The 18380-nt window shown below is 42.5% G+C and overlaps 1 protein-coding gene across 1 annotated transcript in view; it reads left to right on the forward strand.

Annotated features, from left to right (window-relative positions):
• Positions 1 to 708: 708 nt before the first annotated feature.
• Positions 709 to 18380, forward strand: part of Musk (muscle associated receptor tyrosine kinase) — a 70707-nt gene continuing 53035 nt past the window's right edge. Inside the window, exons 1-5 of the mRNA XM_041657371.1 lie at positions 709 to 787; positions 8095 to 8221; positions 9025 to 9176; positions 10325 to 10452; positions 12366 to 12507. Coding sequence (XP_041513305.1) covers positions 709 to 787; positions 8095 to 8221; positions 9025 to 9176; positions 10325 to 10452; positions 12366 to 12507 — 628 coding nt within the window. The remainder of the gene's footprint in view (positions 788 to 8094; positions 8222 to 9024; positions 9177 to 10324; positions 10453 to 12365; positions 12508 to 18380) is intronic.

Genomic DNA, 18380 nt, shown 5'->3' on the forward strand with positions numbered 1-18380 from the left:
AAGAAGCATGGACCATAACAGATGAGGCTAGAGAGACAACCAGATACCAGCAAGTCCCCCTTCATCACAGCAGGCAGGCTTGCATGCAAGAAGTCTCTGCAGGCTTTGGGCTTAGGAGGGAATAGCTCATAATAAGATACCCAAGGGACTATAAGGACTGTAAGAAACAGGTTAGGGTCACATCGTATTACTACAAGGGGCACAGGGGAAGAATTCAAGGGGTGTGGAGTGGGTGAAATCAGGAGCAGCTGGGCTGGGTTGGCTGGGAGATGGGGGGGGGGTCAGGCGAGAGATGGAGAGGAGTCAAAATTAGTTTGATCCGGATTCCTCGTTTGAGTGCAGAAGAGGTGGTGAACCGAAGTCACATTAGGAACCCCGTAGCTCAGGGAGAACTGTCGTGGCTGCAGATGGCATCTGGTATTGTCCTTCTGCCACCGTCTTAAAAGGGATTCTGCAGGGATTTTCTTTCCCTTGTTCCTCCAGCCCTCCACTTGCGTTGCTGGCCTAAGTGGATCCGCCCCAGCTGGTCATGTCCATCACCACAGTCAGGTCTGAAGATTCCTGATATGCTGAGAGCCTGTGGCACTGCAGACACAAACGGTAGTTAGTGGACGGCCCTATTGTAACAAACCACGCGTTAAGATGTAAACCCCGGAGAACTGGCCTCAGTCGTCCAGAAGCAACCTTTGCTCTGAGCCTGGATTAGCCATGAGAGAGCTCGTCAACATTCCACTGTTACAGATTCTCTCCCTGGTCGCCTTCAGCGGGACCGAGAAACTTCCAAAAGGTTGGTCTGCATAATCTAGCACTAAAGGGCGCGTGAGCTTCGTGGTGACTGATTCACGCTGTGGTGTGTTTGGGTGATGGAGGGCTGGAATGTGTGGAGAAAGAGAAGAGCGTGGTTGGTTTTTCTTCGATGCTGGCTGTCTTCTAAGCTCTGCGATTACAAACAGCTTCATGTGTCCAGAGCCCTCCTTTCTAGGGAGAGGTTGCCAGGTAGACTGTGAATTATGGCGGTCTGTTCTGTTTCTGTGTATGTCAAATGGTGGGGTGGTCTACTCGGGTGATGAAAACCATTCCCTGCTGGGCTTGCCAAGGCTATAATCCACCCCACTTCCAGATACCCAGAATGTTTTGCTCCTAAGCAAAAGCCATTTCTATTTTCGGTTTTAGCTTTTATCAAACTCTTAATGTGCATTTTAGCAGCTAGAAATCAGACCCAGGGAAAGACACACAAGGTACCTGTGGAATAAAAGCCTGGAGACATCCGATTCTCCGTGCTTTTGCTACTGCTGTTGTGATTTGGGCTTGACGAGAGATTGCACTAGCTTTTTTTTTTCCAGGGCTTTGGAATGCACCGGAAATAACACCACCTAAGGGGAAAGCAACTTAAGAAAGTGACAAACACCTGTTGTAGCTCAGGCCGTCCATGGCACTATGGTTTCTGGCCAGAGTATTGTGAAAGTTAGAGTCAGGAAGAGTGGAAAATACCTGATTTGCAAAGCCGCTGGGTCTGCGCTGAAATCTTTTCAAAGCGAGGCACGAAGAAGCAGACTCAATGTCTTTAGATAGGGCTGTGTTAAGAGTCTCACCGCAGAGTTATGAAGAGTGCTGGGTTGTCGTCAGGTGAATAATTTCCCATTTCAACCGGGTTGCCTAAACACTGAAAAAGTTTATCTTGAATAATTAGTGAAGGTGATGTTTGTATGTACATGGGAAACACATCCTCAGGTTTGTAGTTCATCTACATTTCAGGAGGCAACAGATCAAGGATCCCTTATAAGTAACAGACAGCATTTGTTCCAAACAATCTGATTACATGGATTTATTTTCTTGTTTACTTACTTGTTTCTCTTTCTCCATTTTACTCGGGCGAAGTGGTTGATATCTTCTACCAAATTGTTTATATCACGATGGCACTTTTAGGCACTTTTAGATAAAAAAGAATCCAGACCTTTTAAAATAGCTAATAATAGCCAGAAGGACTTAACATTGGCTTCGGGTCATCCTAATACTTCCTGGTCAGATCACGGATGTCCGGTAGAACAGCACCTACTGTTCAGACCTATGGCTCCTAATAGATCTTATTCGTTTTAATCTATACCAAGTAGTTACCCATAAGCGAGGAGGATGCAGTTAAACCCTAGCTTGTAAAGAGGGCAGCTGCTTTGAAGTTCTAAATGAAACCTGGGTGCCCAAAACAATAACAACGACACCCCACAAACACCTCTGTATTTTTATATGAACTTAGATTCTGGAGAAAAATGCCTTTATTTTTAGGCACCAGTCATCCTAAACCTTCATTCAAACACATATGATCATCTCTGTTATGCAAACTTCAGAATCATGGCACAGGGTAGCAATACCAAGTATTGCAGCCTTGAAAGAAAACCGTCAGAACATCCATCCGATGTTTTTTGTTTCAGTGTATTTGTTGAAATTTTTAAAGTTTAAACAATAGTTTTCTTCACCTACTTTGTTTATTAGGAAAAATAGAAAGTAGCACTGGGTTCACGTTGGGTGGTTCACACCACCCCTAAATGATTAGACATCCGTTCGATGTACCAGATTATTTCTGAAAGCCAATAACGTCACACGACATGAAAGCTTTAGGATTTTATTGTTAAAATATGTGGTGTAGTTTGATAGAGAAGAGTAATTTAAATGAAGTGTTCTCTTATTTACCAGTGAAAAATGGTGAAGCTGTCCTGGCTAAACTTGCTCACGGCACTTCCGGCAGAAGAGAGTAGGGAACAGTCTGTTAGAGGGTTTGCTTGTCCAGACTGAAATCAAGGGACCTCCACAGTGAGGTATCACAAAAGAAACAGTTCTGTTCAGTGTAGCGGGCAGGTTTAGAGCGAATGGATTTAAAACAGGCTGTTCAAGGCGTGAATAGTCAGAGGAATCATGAGTTCCTCTGCACCCTGTTTTCTTCATAAGATTATTTGGCTTTGTAGATTTATAGTTTATTATTTTAGCTTTAAATTAACTGAAATACCTAACATTCCGATGCCAAAAGGAAGTCATGATTTTCTAGGTCATTTCAACTAGTGACTTTTTTAAAAAATGAGTTTCATTTCCTCACCTCAAGTAGGAAACTTCTAGAAATCATCATCTATGAAAGCGGCCAAAGTTTAGCTGCATTTGCTCAGCCAGAGGTTTTAAGAGCACTCTCTGATTCATCAGGGTGTATTAAGCATAAGGTGGGGCATTATAAAAATTCCACAAGAGCACAAGATTCACGTTGGTAGAATTGGAATAATTAAACATTTGCAAGGATTTCCTCATAAAACCCCCCTTCTAAACGACCCATTTACAACCAAACCTACAGGGTTGAATGTCTAAGTAATTTCTCTTTAGGTAAAGCGGAGAAGCCCTGTCTTTTAAATCGTGTGTGTGCGGGGACAGGGTTCACAGATGGCACTTATGAGTCAGTCAGAGCTAATGCAGCTGTCGTGCACGCCTTCCAGGACAGCAAGTCCTGGGTGAGTGTTTCATACTGACACTCATTGCCACTTACTCATCCTATGTGTGGGAAAAACACTTGCTTTACATCATGGCTCTTATGGGGGGGGGGGAAGAAGAGAGGAAATTTCATAATATCTCTAAAGGTGAAGTAGGACTTGAGGCCACGGAGGAGGGGTGACGTGGCCATCCCTGGACTTGTCCATTCGGGAAGATGACTGAAGAACACAGGCCCAGCAGAGCAGGCAGACAGACTGGTAAGGCTGCAGACAGCAGTTTAAGAGTGATTCTGACCTGGACAATTGTCTCCCTGTGTCTGCAAATGCTGTATGAACATAGGAGTAATAGGGCAGGTGTTCATAGTAACTTAGGATCAGCGCTTTTCAGGGGCCGTGCAGCTGAAGATCTGGAGGGCGCAGAACCTGGGGTTATGTGGAAAATACCAGCTACTAGAGGTCAGAAAACAAAGAATGTGAAACAAGGATACTGAAGGACAGGTGTCACAATTAATTCCCCCTTTCCTGTCCCCAGCATCTTGCTGCAAATCTCTAAAGAAAGCACGTAGTCTCTGACTTGGTTTTCTTGCGGACATCCTGGACTGGTCCATCGTCCAGGGTCACACTAAGGATTACTCATGGTGGCTGTGAGGGCAATATGCAGCATGCTTTACTTGGGTCCTTGCAGGAGGCAGCTTAACCCAATGGAACACCTCCAAGGGATGCAAATTCAGACATTCTGGAAGTCTACACAGAACTCCCGTGAAAGTCCTTCCCAGATGGGAAGAGTCGAGAATGCATTCAGTTTCGAGGAATTAATGACATAGCCTTCAAAATGGCTGAGAGTCATTCCAGGCTAATTTTACATGTTATAAAAACTTCATGACAAAAATGTTCTTTTCACTGCAATTAAAAATTTCACAGCTATTAGGATATGTCACATAACCATCAATACCTGTTATTATCTTTGGAGAATCTGAAAAGTTCCCAAAACCAAAGTGTTTTCTTAAACTGATAGAAAGAATTAATGCTGTATTGATAATAATTAGAAAAACATGTTTTTAAGGTCTCAGCACCAATCTTCTTCCTTCCTTCCTTCCTTCCTTCCTTCCTTCCTTCCCTTCTTCTTTTTCTTCTTCTTCTTCTTCTTCTTCTTCTTCTTCTTCTTCTTCTTCTTCTTCTTTTTCTTTTCTCCTCCTCCTTCTTCTTCCTCCTCCTCTTCTTCCTCTTCCTCTGCTTCTTTCTCTGTTTTTTTTTTTTTTTTTGAGACAGGACTCTGTGTAGTCCTGGCTGTTTCCAGAACTCACTTTGTAGACCATACTGGCCTTGAATTTAGAGATCTGCTTACCTTTACCTTCCTTTTGTGCTGGGATTAAAGGCCTGACCTCCCAGTTGCCAATTTTCTTTTTGAAAAAATGCACCTGGCTTCTTTTGCATTTGGGTATGTTCATTAATAACGGTTCAGCCAGAGGTTAGTGTGTCAGCGCCATCTTCCAAAGCCCCTAAAAGACAGAGAAGGGTGGTATCAACCCCCCTCACCAACGCTAGAGTTCACTCAAGTCAGGTTTACTGTGGATCCTAAAAGCGCTGTGTTCATCCTCATGTGTTTGCTGTCCATGTGGTTCTTGGATCGTGAGAAAAGACAGAGGTTCCGTTTACATAGGCTCCTGCTGGGATGAAAGCTGGGCGAGGAGGAGAGCAAACAGGAAGCGGCCCACTGAGTCAACCATGCCCTTTGGTACAGCTATGTGATGGTGTCAGTGAACACTTCAAAGGGAATTTGGATAGCTTTGGAAGGTGGGCAAAATAGATCTGAAAAAATTTGCTCTGCTCATAGAGATTAATATTGATGTAAAGTTCCCATTTTCTGTGCATATAAGACACAGTTCATCCTAGAATTCAGAGATAGGCGCGCTCTCTCTCTCACAGTGTATGTGTGTATGTAGTGTGTGTGTGTGCCTTCATGTGTCAGTGCAGGTATGCACAAGCCAAGGCATGTATGTGGAGATTTCTCACTTGCCACTCTATAAGGCAGGTTAGATGGCCTGCCGACTTCCAGAGATCCCTGTCTCCGCCTCCCAACCTCTCATAAGAGCACTGAGATTGCAGACACGCCTGGTCCAGTGCTCAACTGTGTGTGTGCTCTGGAGATCGGAACTCAAGTTCTCATGATTCCACACCAGGGACTTTACCCACCGAGCCATCTCTCCAGTCCCAAGACATGAGGCCTCTAAGCCAACCTTAACCCTGAAGCTCATCTCTATCACTTCTTTTTGGGGGATGGTTACAAAAATGATTTAACTATCCTTAGTCCTTGTCTAGTTTGCAAATACTTAATTGCATTTAACTCATGTTTTTGATAAGATAATAAAGATGAAGTTTGAGATGGAACACGTAGAACAATCTTTGACCCAAGACTGTCCGATCACTGAACACTATGGGAAGATGCTAACACGATTCTGCTCTGAGTGACACTTTGTGCATTTCCCTGTGTCTCAGAGTTTCCGGATTTTGCCGGTTGTATATCACTTCTTTGATCTCAACTGGCCTCAGCTGAGTGTGAATCACTGTCACCTCCACATTTCTGTGTTTGTGTGGCGTGAAAGAAACTGACAGATAAAGTTTATTTTTAAAATAAAAAATAACACACGGTCATTAAGATTTACTTTGAAAAGACAAAGTGGACAAACAAGTCAGAAAAGGCTACATCTGCTTCCAAGACTGTTGACGCCACGTGTTTCCTTCCGTGTTGCTCAGCTGCCTGACCTGTTTCCCTCTCATGAAACCCTGAGCACCTTTTATTAGAGCTGCTTTTCAAGGCGCCAGTTTGCAATAATCTCGTCCTGTCTGTTTATTAATCAGTATTCTGAAACATATTTAGCATCCAGTTTTCTGAGAACAAAATAAAACAAAACAAAACGACTCCACTGATTTGTCCTGCTTCTGCAGTGAAAAGATCCTAAACCACATCCAGTTTCAAACAACCAACAAATCCTGGAGGCAGTCAAGAATCTGCATGCATAGTACCATTGTAGGCCATTTTCACCCTCAAAGTAACCCCAGAACATAGATATAGTGTAGCTGAAAAGCAGTGGATGGATTTCGAGCTGTATCTTTCTCAGCTTCTTTTCACCTTATTTTTTGAGATGTGCTAAATTTTCAGCTCACTGCTTAGCTAGACCAGCTCTCTAATAGGCCTCAGGGACCCTTGTCCCTGCCTCCCTAAGGCTGGGATCACAGGCTTGTGCTCCTGTATCTAGCTGTTTCAAATAGGTCCTAGGGGACTAAACTCAAGCCTTCTCTGCAGCCTAGAAGTGATTGATTTTAAGCATTAAGTATTAATAGACCTTAACCATAAATTTATGCAATTTAGTGGATCAATAATGGCTACTTAGCAACTATTAGCAATATTCCTGGTAAAATAAAGAAAAACAATTCATTTCTGCCAGGGCAAAGCAGCTCCAGGAGACCACAGCAAGAAGGCAAAACCGCCTGTGTCCTCACCTCGCTCTATTCCATTTGTTTAGCTGAGCTCAATTCATCTGTTTCATGACCCGGGTCATCTAACTTTCTGCGTATGAGCACTCATTTGCGATAGATTCTAGAGTGTCAATAATGACTTAATTTTTTTGTGGGGCTGGAGAGATGGCTCAGCAGATAAGGAGCACTTGCTGTTCTTCTAGAGCACCTGAGCTCTGTCTCCAGGACCATGTTGGGAGGCTCAACATCACCCGTAATCCAGCTCCATAGGACACGGCACCTTCCTTCCCACCCACTCCCATTCTCCCATTTTTGCTCTGTAGGTTTGTGAATTGCACATGCTTTAGGAATAGGATCTTATACCCTAATCCTCTGTGACTATTTTCATATGCTTTGATTTTTTTTGTTTCCGTGTTTCTCCATGTCATAGAACATAACACTTCTCTTATGTCCATGGCCAAATAATATTCTGTTGTATATTTATGTTAATTTTGTTTAACCATCCGTTGGTGGGCACTTAGGCTTCTTCCATCTTTTGCTGTTATGAGTTAGTGCTGCTATGAATAGAGATGTGGAAATACTTGAGTATCTGAGTCTTCACTTTCTGTTCTCTTGACTGTGTCCCTGGAAGTGGCATTGTTGATCATGATTCTCTTTTGATTTCTTTCTGTGGAACCTCCATATTCTTTTCCCCAGTGACAACCATTTTAATTACTACCCACAATGCACAGGGTTCTAATCCATCATCATCCCCTCTAAAATTTGCTGTTTTTCTTTATCTTTATAGTCCCCCCCAACGAGTAGAGTTTTAATTTACATTTTCATTTCTTTTTAAAATGTTTGCTTGTGACTTGGTGGATGCTTTCACATCTGCACAAAGATGTGTGTGGAGGTCGGAGACTGACATGAGGGGTCCCCCTTGGTTGTTCTCTGAGTATTTACTGACAGCAGGATTTCATGGTGGCTCAGCTAGTCTACCCAGCCAAGAATCTCCTGTCTCCTCTGGTGCATTGACCTCACAGACATGTCACCCCATGTCCAGGGGGCGTTTGAACAGTAATGTTCATTCAGGTATGCCATGGCTTCTGGCTGATAAAGGGCAAAGTAATGAGTAACATTCTAGAAAGTACTCCTTTGTTTCTACCCTGTGTAGCTCCTGTCATCACCACGCCTCTTGAAACCGTAGATGCCTTAGTTGAAGAAGTAGCGACTTTCATGTGTGCCGTGGAATCCTACCCTCAGCCAGAGATTTCTTGGACCAGAAATAAAATCCTCATTAAGTAAGTACTCTGTTCCATCCTGCTAAGGATGCCAGCTCTACCTTAGAGTTCCTCATCCATGGAAATACACCCATATTGTTGGTGACCTTCTAGAATATACAAAGTGAAAATATAGTCATTTTGTAATTGGAAGATTTGAGGTTCAGGGCAGGGCACTGATTAATCTCACATGGGGAGTGCCAGGTGAGAATCCTGAAGTTTAGCAGGAACTAGGCAGCACCGCGGTATTCTAAGTCTGCGGGCATGTGTCCCAGGACACACAGAGAAGCTGAGAGGCCAGCCTGTCACTCCCTCTGTGTCCCCAAACTATGATGTCTGTTTTCTAAGAGTCTGACTTCTGTGTCACTATCATCTTTTTCTTTCAAAATGAGACAGAGTCTCAAACAGTCAGCAGTCCCATTTGGCAGATGAAGGGTCTGCTTTGTCCCTTAGCACATTGGCTCTCTGACCAAAACTCCTCTACAACAATCCAGAACAAAGTGTGCTGGAGGATGCTCTAACAGGCAGCGTTGAAGCTGAATGTTCTTAGTCCATATGAGCTACTGTGATTGAATTGTTAAGTCTTGTAGCTTATAACCAAGAAAATATTATTTCTCACAGCCTTGGGGGCTGAGGAGTTCCAAGTTCAAGGAGCCACCTGATTCAGCATATGGTCAGGGAATGAGGATTTTACTTTATTCACAGATGGCCATCCATTTGATCCATTAATCAAAGACAAGTGTGTGTGTGTGTGTGTGTGTGTGTGTGTGTGTGTAAAATCACACGTGGCTCACTGATCCTCCTCTCTGCTCCATGACCTGCAGACTGTTTGACACCCGCTACAGCATCCGGGAGAATGGTCAGCTTCTCACCATCCTGAGTGTGGAAGACAGTGATGACGGCATCTATTGCTGCAGCGCCAACAACGGAGTGGGAGGAGCCGTGGAGAGTTGTGGCGCCCTGCAAGTGAAGATGAGTGAGTACGGAAGGGCGTCGTCTAGGACCCGAAAGTTGTCTCCGCACAGTTCGTAGCAGTCATCAAACAAAGCCCTCTGCGTGCTGAAGTTCAGCCACAGCACAAGCTCAAGTACAAATATAGGTTCCAGGGCCAACCCTTATTCCTGCCACAACCACCATCTTCAAACAATCCTTTAGTTCGTTCTCCTCTCCCGCCTTGGTTTTGGCATTCACACTGCTCCTGATTATTTTTGGGAACTTCCTTTTGAAATCATTATGCATTTTTTAAAAATTCACACACACACACACATACGCACATCAGAAATCTGTCCCACAAAGACATTCCTCCACTCTGTATCTACAGTATCAGATCAGTAGGGACATGAGGTAGAGTAACCGCTTTATGAGTGCTTTGAGGCATTTGAATGCCTCCATGCTACACATTAGAGTTAATGACTTCTTCTCAAAGCTTCACAGAAGAGACTAAGATGAACCAATATCACCCATTTCTTCAGAAAAGATGCCCCGAGTGCTGGCTGAAGAGACAACTTCTCTTTGTAGAATCTTGATTCTCCAAACTGTGTCAGAGTCAAAGGTGGGAACTAGACCTAGAAGCAAATGTAGACTCAGATCTCAGGAGGCAGAAGTCTCAAATTTGAGGCCAGCCTCTACGATATAGTGCGTTCTAGGTCATCCAGAGCTATGTAATGAGACCTTAACTCAGAAAAGAATAGTAATAAAGAGATGGAAACTAAACAGAAAGGAGATCATAATTCAAAATGATATGATTATAAAGTGTTTGACATCTAATGGCACAAATTGCTTATTGTTGAATTATTATGGGGACAGTTTATGCTGATAGACATTTTGTTAAGTGTCATTTAAAATAAAGAGTACTAAGAAATTTCAGATCTCTAGTATGCTTCATAAAAACGAGTTTTGAAAAAAAAAGGGAATAGAGGTTTTAACAAAGCAGATCTAACCATTCTTTAAGATGGATTTCCATTTGATGTCTACTAATGACCCATCTTAGCCTTTGTCAAACTTTGTAATTTAAGTTCCCTAAGATGATTCTTGAAATGAACGCCGATAATGAACTAGAAAGCTAAAACCCCAGTTCAGTTCAGATACATTGTCTTTTTCTGTTTGACTTTCATTTCCCCACAGAACCTAAGATAACTCGCCCTCCCATTAACGTCAAAATAATCGAGGGGTTGAAAGCAGTTCTACCATGTACGACAATGGGCAACCCCAAGCCGTCTGTCTCCTGGATCAAGGGGGATAGTGCTCTCAGGGTAAGTAATTATTATATTAAGGCTCCCTTTGAAAAGATTTATATTTAACTTTTATTCGTGTGTGTGTGTGTGTGTGTGTATGTATGTACATGGATATGGGCATCCATGGAGGGCAGAAGAAAGTATCACACCCTTTTGAACTGGAATTGTAGATGGCACAAGCCACCCAATATGGTGGCTCCAGTCCTCTGCAAGAGCAGCATGCACTCTTCATGGCTGGGCTCTCTTTCTAGCCAGTGGAAGTCATGTTTTCAGCATAATGATCTCGGAGCATCTCATCTACACATGTTAACAAGCTTCTGGTATATGTTTTTCTCTATCTGCATCACCCAAACTTCCATTCTTGTCTTCCTAATTGCACACGCTCACTTCAGGACATTCCAGCAGGGACTGTCTTGGAGACTGAGAGATAGAAATCAGCAATATTGGAGAGGAAAAGGGGGCAGGACCCAAGTAAGGCAAGGCTTCTTGTTCTTGCTTGACTGAATCTTTATTATTATTATTATTTAACATTGAATGTTTGAAACTTTCGGAATAACAAAGCTGAACTAACACCCAAGTTTTAAAATTGACAGTTTCGGGGATGAGAAAGATGGGGACTGGAAGGAAGAAAATGAGAAAACAAGGGTGAGAAATTCGAGCAAGTAGACTCAGAATGATAAACAGAGACAAACACATCTCAGTAACAAAGAGGGGTTAGATTAAAGCTACATCATCTGGGTTGGAGAGATGGTATCATGGGTCAGAACCTGACCTCATATGTATGAGAACCTGAGCTCATATGCAGCCACATAAAGGTGTGCCTGTAAGCCCAGCACTTTGGGAGGAGGAGACAGGAAGGTTATGGGGCTTGCTGGCAGCCAGTCTAACTCCAAGCTCAGTGAAGATCTTGGTTCAAAGGAGCAAAGTAGAGAGCAGTAGATCAGGACATCCAAAGTCCACTTCCTGCCACATACATTCACATGGACACACACATTTGTTCAGGCATGTAGATATACCATATTCATATACACTCACACACATGTGCGCACGTGCACACACACACACACACACACACTTATGAAAGATGCACTGTTAATTGGCTTAGCTTGTGTATTGTACCCATTCTTACTAATAAATTGTTATCCTGTACCACGATCACCTCCACAGCTTTGCCTCACCTGGAAATGAGGTTACAGACTCTGTTCCCATGTTACCAGGCCCTACACGCTCCATGGGAAATAATCCATAGCTGCCAGAATATGTCAAATAACTGAAACGAACTGTAAATCTGACGAGCTTTGCCAACTTTAATGGCAGTATTTACATGCCTGGTTTGCCTGTTGTTTTAAGTCCCGATGCATTTTCTCAAGAAAAAGCAAAGCTGTCTGACTCTGTAAGCCTTACTCAAGTTACAGTGAACACAAAAAGAGAAGATAATTGTCAATCCAAACCCCAAAGAGTAATTCTGAAATTCTTAAAGGCTATGCATTCTCCCAAGGCTACCCTAAGGGTGTATGGTGAAGTACGGTAACTGAAAACAATATATTAAATTCTTGCCTGGCTTTGTGTTTTATTCTGGGGGTGATCTCAGGACTGTGTGTATGCTAAGCACACTTTCTACCACTAAGCTACACCTCTAGCCCCAAAGAACAATGCTTTCAATTAAACAGACACAGCATGACTTATGTAAGTCACGATCAGTGTTATGTTTTAATGAGATGAGGGTAAGAGAAAAAAAATGGATGCAATCTCATGAGATCACTGAAGTAGTTAGTTTAGATGATCTCGCATGGTCTCAGTAGTGCGTTAATATGCATACGTAGGGTAGAGGCTGACATTTTGGGTGTTAAGGACAGTGATAAACCAACGAAATAAGGCAAACGTGTCTTTGACTAAAGTTGTTTTCAAACTCATGTCCCTGTCTTTGGCAGGAAAATTCCCGCATTGCAGTTCTTGAATCGGGGAGTTTAAGGATCCATAATGTGCAAAAGGAAGACGCAGGACAGTACCGATGTGTGGCAAAAAACAGCCTGGGCACAGCTTACTCCAAACTGGTGAAGCTAGAAGTTGAGGGTAAGAGGCAGCATTCCTCCATCACGGGCAGCTGGGGAGGCCATGCTTTAGGCTGAGAAAGCTGGGATGTAGGAAGCTGTGGTTCCTAACTCTGAGGGCAAGGCTATGAAAACAGAGAAGTCAGAAGATAAATCCCTGCATAAAAGATCAGATTCTATCCATTGCCACCACTGCTGATGAGTTTGACCATTGCAGCCAACAGAATTCATAATACTGATAAAACAATATGGCACCATCTTAGTGTGTCTTTTTGGCTTGGGCAAACCTCTTATTTATAAATTTTGAGACAGTAATTTTATGTTTTAATGCACTTGGATTGATTTCTAGAGAATAGGAAGACGGAAAAAGTATTTTTCAAATAATTGCTTTACCAAAAAACGAGGAAAATAAGAGAATGAATCAAACACATGAAACATGATCCTAATTCTGTGAATCATGTAGCGATTAGTGCTTTGAACATAGTAATTGTTTGTGAATGTGTTTCTTTTCACTAGTCAATTCAACAAATTGTTGGAAAAAAATCTTTACTGAGAAATCAGAATCCAAACAGATTTTAGTAATCTATTCCCTATTCATCTGGCTCTTTACCTAAAATTTTATCACATTTGGTTTAAAAATAGGAACTAGGATCCAGATGGGAGGGGAGGTGGGGAGAAACTGTAATCAAGAAGTATTATATGAGGAAAAAAAAAAACCTATCTCAACAAATGGGGCAGGGAGGGGAGCTTCAGCAGGCTTGGACTATGTGAGCGCCTCAGGGGTGGAGTCCTTTCTAACGCTTCCTGTTCTGAGCCACGAAGTCAAGAGCTCTGACTTCTTTCCTCTGTAAAATCAGGTTTAAGGAACTAATAAGCAACTGATTATATCCAGCAGTCTGGCCTTGAATGTGCTTCACAGACGATGGCTATAGATTTCTCTGCTTTTATTTTCCTTCTCTGACTGATGAAATGTTGAGCTAGACACACAAGCAGAAACAGTGATTAAATCAACAAAGACTTTTATGGATCCCAGATTTTTGAGCCACCTCATTCTGCTTCGGTCAAAATCTATCTTTTCCCTCAATTTCCTTTCTGACTCCGGTTTTTATTGGAGTTATTTTTATTTCCTGAGTTGCCCCATGTCCTCTCTCTCACAGCTTTAATGACCTCCTTTTCCATATCTGTCTCCAGCTGAGGCAGCATTTTTATGGTGTCATTACACCAACTGCTCATAAAATTTCCATTAGGAAATGGCAATTTATATATATATATATATATATAATATAATATAGACATAATATATATGCATATATAATGTATAATATATCTTAGGTAGGAGGATGTTTTACATATATACATATCTTAGCATAGTTCTCACTATAGTTAGCATAAATGAATTCCTTCTAAATTATTCAATTCTATTTAAAGATTAGAGAAAATTGATATTTTTCCAGTGAAACCTAATTAACATACAACTGTGTTCAGAAGCCTACTCAGACACCCCGAATTCCTGCCTAGACCCACGGTTGCTCTGAACGCTCTCTAGAATGGTGTAGCATGAACACTGTCCACAGCAATAGTCCCCTGTCAACCTATCAAACTCGAGCTTCCTGTCTTCCCAGCTGCGGAAACAATTGCTTCAAATTGGCTCAGAGGAAGTTATCATCAATACTGATTCACTGGAGCTGCGTTACACAGCTCTTTCCTGGCTCTTAGTTGTGAGTCAGTGGGATGGGATGCCACTTCCATCTTCCTAACGCTGGGAAGATCATGCTTGTTTGTCTTGATTCTCAACATACGCTTGAGGTTTCATAAAGATTCGTCATGGCTGAGAGCTCATGCTAACACTTGAAGCTTCTCTAACAATCGGTAAGAAAATCATTTCAGCTCCTATGTCTGATCGGCTTCCTCTCCTTCTGACAAACATACCCCCAAAATGTGGCCTGCTTTTCCTAGCACATAATAAGCCCAGCATAAATGATATCTCTCATATTTTTGTTGCCATTAAGACACAAAAAGCACGGCAAATATGTTTTGGCTTGGGAAGATCCTAAAAGTTGAAGTTGATTTCCTTTCGCACAAAGAGCTGGGCATGCGCACAAGTTACAGTTCAGGCAGAACCTGCTCAAGGAAGAGTCAGTTCAACCTGCAACTCACAATGCGTGGAAAAGTGATAGGACAATGATTGGGAGATGCCTCAAAATACCTGCAAATGCCTGCTGGTCCTGAAGAGGTGAGGACCAAAGGCAAGGCTGGGCCATGTTTGGTAGGAGCTAAAAAATGTATCCACCACTTAGTAACTTCATATTAGTTATGGGATTGCTCTTTTGAAGCAGAACGCCATACTGCTACTTGAGGCTGTTTTATGTTAACTATGGATGGACATATAACTAGTAGCCTCTAGCAAGAAAAACTATGCCAGGCATGTCACCACACTGGGTTCAGTGCACTGAGTACATCTTAGCTGCCATCGAAAATATGAGAGAAATACCCTTTCTAGTGGGATGTAAAACTCTTTTTCTAAATTGCCATCTTTGGGCTTCCAGGTCTAAAGTGACAGAACAAAGAGAGTCTACTTCTATTAGTTACCCTACCGTTGCTAGGGCGAAACACCATGACCAAAGCGGTTCATAAAAGAAAGCATTTAATTTGGCTACAGTTTGAGCAGGTCCGAGTCCATGATGGTGAAGCAGAGGCATGACAGCAGGAAGAGCAGAGAGTTCCCATGCGGATTCACAAGCAGAAGGCAGAGGAGGCACACTGGGAACAAAATCTCAAAACCTAACCCTCGGTGACACGTCTCCTCCAACAAGGCCGTTCCTCTGAATTCTTCCCAAACAGTTCTAATGGCTAGGGACCACACATCCAAATGTACGAGCCTATGGGGACAGTCTCACTGAAGCCACCATATTGACCTTCTGTCAAAAGATACCACATGTGACATGCAGAATTCCTGATGAAACTCAAGCTGGTCCAGGATATATGTCTTTCAAAAGGGCTAGGATGGCTAGAATGTTAACATGTACTATTGCTCTCAATGTTTCTCATGGGGGTCCTCGTGTGCCTGTCACTCAGAGCACTTGTCAAAACAGGATGGTCCTATACTGTGCCGTTCTAGGATCTCAAGGAACAGTGAGGGTGGCTAGTTTACAGCAGATGGCAGGACCTAAGAAACTGAGGCACACCGAATGCTGTCTCCTCTATTAAGAGACAAGACGGTTCTCTATGATATTGTCTAGAGCAGCATCAGGGTGGAAGTGAAAGAAGAATCTAGAATCCTGTAAATGCAGAAAGAGAAAAAAATGGAGAGGGGGCACAAGCTTTTTAATGAGCCTGGTATAAGGAGGTGAGGAGTCCAAACAGGGAGCGGTGAGAAAGAGTGACCGTGTTAAAATAGAATAAGAAGGGAAACTTGACCACACAGAGGAGGGGACACTGTCAAAGGAACGTGGTACTGTGGCACACACAGGGACTGCATCCAGGGTGCAGGTGGAACTACAAACTTTATAGGACCACATGTCCTGTTTCTCCCGGGACAGCTCTGGGTCACACCTGTTGTCCTGGAATAATTATTAATAGAATCCCGCTTTTCCTTTCTGAAGTGTCTGGGCTTCCATGATATTTTATACAGCTGCTCTCCTTGGGGAAGAACATTTTCTTCCTTGGAGGAAGAAGGGAAATGGGGTCATTTTCCCACATGAATCTGTTAATAAGCCAGGCATATTGAATTTAAGAAGGCTGTTCTCCTGGTCTCCATTTCCTTTAGGGAGTAGGTTGTAGGTTACACTCCATAAGGCAGGCATAGGGTGGGGGCAGGGGTAAGGAGAGTGGAAAGATTTTTAAAATAGCTGCGGGATGGGAACGATGACTCAGAAGGAAATAGGGGGTTGTGGAGCGACTTTAAGGTTTTAGCCTAGGACGGGATCATGAACACGGAAGGAGGGGCGTCTTCTGTGTGGCCGAATCAAGCCTCACCCCAACGACATGAAGTTTGATCTACTCCACAGATACACATTCAGGAAAAGTATGTTTACATTATGTTTGAAGGCAAGGCATGAGTATTGGAATCTTGGCGGAAAGGAGAATAGGGCAAAATAAAATATTCCCTGAGAGAGTGAAGCCCTGAGTCCCAGAATCTTTATGCATGAAATTCATGTAGCTTAATATCCAAACACCGAATCGATGAGGGTTGAAACCCTGGCTTAAGTTTTATAGCTCCAGCAATAGGACAGATACGATAACATGAAAGTCTTCCTACTACAAAGGTTAGACATTCAGTATTTGCTACACCCTCACAAGGATAAAATGTAAATATCCAGACACAATAAATTATTAGAAATCGAGCAACTTGGTTTGTAAGCTCCAGAGCAGCTTCCCCATTGTTCTGAAGCAATGGGTGAGGTACCCATCTCCATCTCCCAGCCTTAAGATCCACTGAAAGGAGGAGACCAGGTTTCAGGTCCCGTGAAAAGTAGAAGCAAACACTAAGAGCCTTGCTTAGGACTGAGAAGCATAGTGATGCTAAGAGGGGCCAGGAAAATTCATGGGTGTGCACAAGCACACAAATTTGCATGTCTTAATCTGAATTATAACTATAAGGGAGTAAAAAAAAGTCTTCTTAGAAACAAATATTAAACACTCAGAATACAGAGGTATGATATTAAATTGTTACAGCAATGCAGTCTGGGGATCTCTGGAGAAAGAAATTAACATAAAGAGTAAGTGTGAAAAGTTTAACAAGAAAAATATGGAAAATGGAAATATTGAAAATTAAAGTGCCTTACGCCGGGGACCCAATATTTTGATGGATGAAAACACAGTAATGGCGCATTCACGGCATGAATTGTAGCTGTGTAAGAAGAGACTCACCTGAGTGCGAGTCGGCACAATAAAAGGGAATCAGTCAGCAAAACAACAGTAAGGGACATAAATAAATATGCTCAATGCAGTCAAAGACACAAAAGGAGGAATAGAAAAAAATGTATGTTTCCAAAATTCCAACCTGAGAAGACTTCTGACTCCTCATCCCTGCAGAGAAGCTGTAGGCAGTCATACTTCATGGCTGTTGGAGACAGGGAGACAACTTTCTTTTGGAGAGTGATCATCCTCCTTGGGTGACCCCACACGCATGCAAATAAGGGCATCAGTGACTGGACCCCTGGTTAAATAAGAACATAAGTTAGTAAGAAGAGGATGTGAAGTTAGGAGTGGTGATGGATATGAGCAGGTTGTGTTCTATGCATGTCTGAAACTTTCAAAGGATAAATTAAACAGTATTTTAGGAAGATGAAAGGCAATTTTGAGTAGGGCAGTGGTGGCATACGCCTTTAATTCTAGCACTCCGGGAGACAGAGGCAGGTGGTTCTCTGAGTTTGAGGCCAGCCTGGTCTACAGGGTAAGTTCCAGGACAGCCAGAGCTACACAGGGAAACCCTGTCTTGAAAAACCAAAAAGGGGGGGGGGGAGGGAAGAAGAAGAAAGAAAGAAAAAAGGGAATTTTGAGAAAATGATTTTAATAAATGAGAAACTATAATGGATGAGATCGAAATCTGATGGAAGAGTAATGACAGTAGACACAAAGAGGTCGTTTACTCATTTAAGAGACCACTTAGAATTTAGACGCCAGTGCAACTAGATTTAAAAAGATGGAAAAGATGAAATGGGTTTAGAGATAATGAAAAGTATGATAATAGAAAAATTTTTAAAAAGCACTCTTCAAGAACATGATTGGGAATGTATCAGAAGTAACAGAAGACTTAAACCCTGAATTAGGCCATAAACATTAAGTCCTTATCAGTCAGCAGGGTCAGCTTTATCTAGAAATATCATAATAAAACAACAAAGACTAGTTGTTGCCCACATGTTGACGAAAAGACAGTTTGAGTGTAAAGAATAA

The sequence above is a fragment of the Microtus oregoni genome, unplaced genomic scaffold (assembly GCF_018167655.1).
Source record: "Microtus oregoni isolate MIOR12 unplaced genomic scaffold, Mior012 000008F_ref0000371, whole genome shotgun sequence".
Classification (NCBI taxonomy): domain Eukaryota; kingdom Metazoa; phylum Chordata; class Mammalia; order Rodentia; family Cricetidae; genus Microtus; species Microtus oregoni.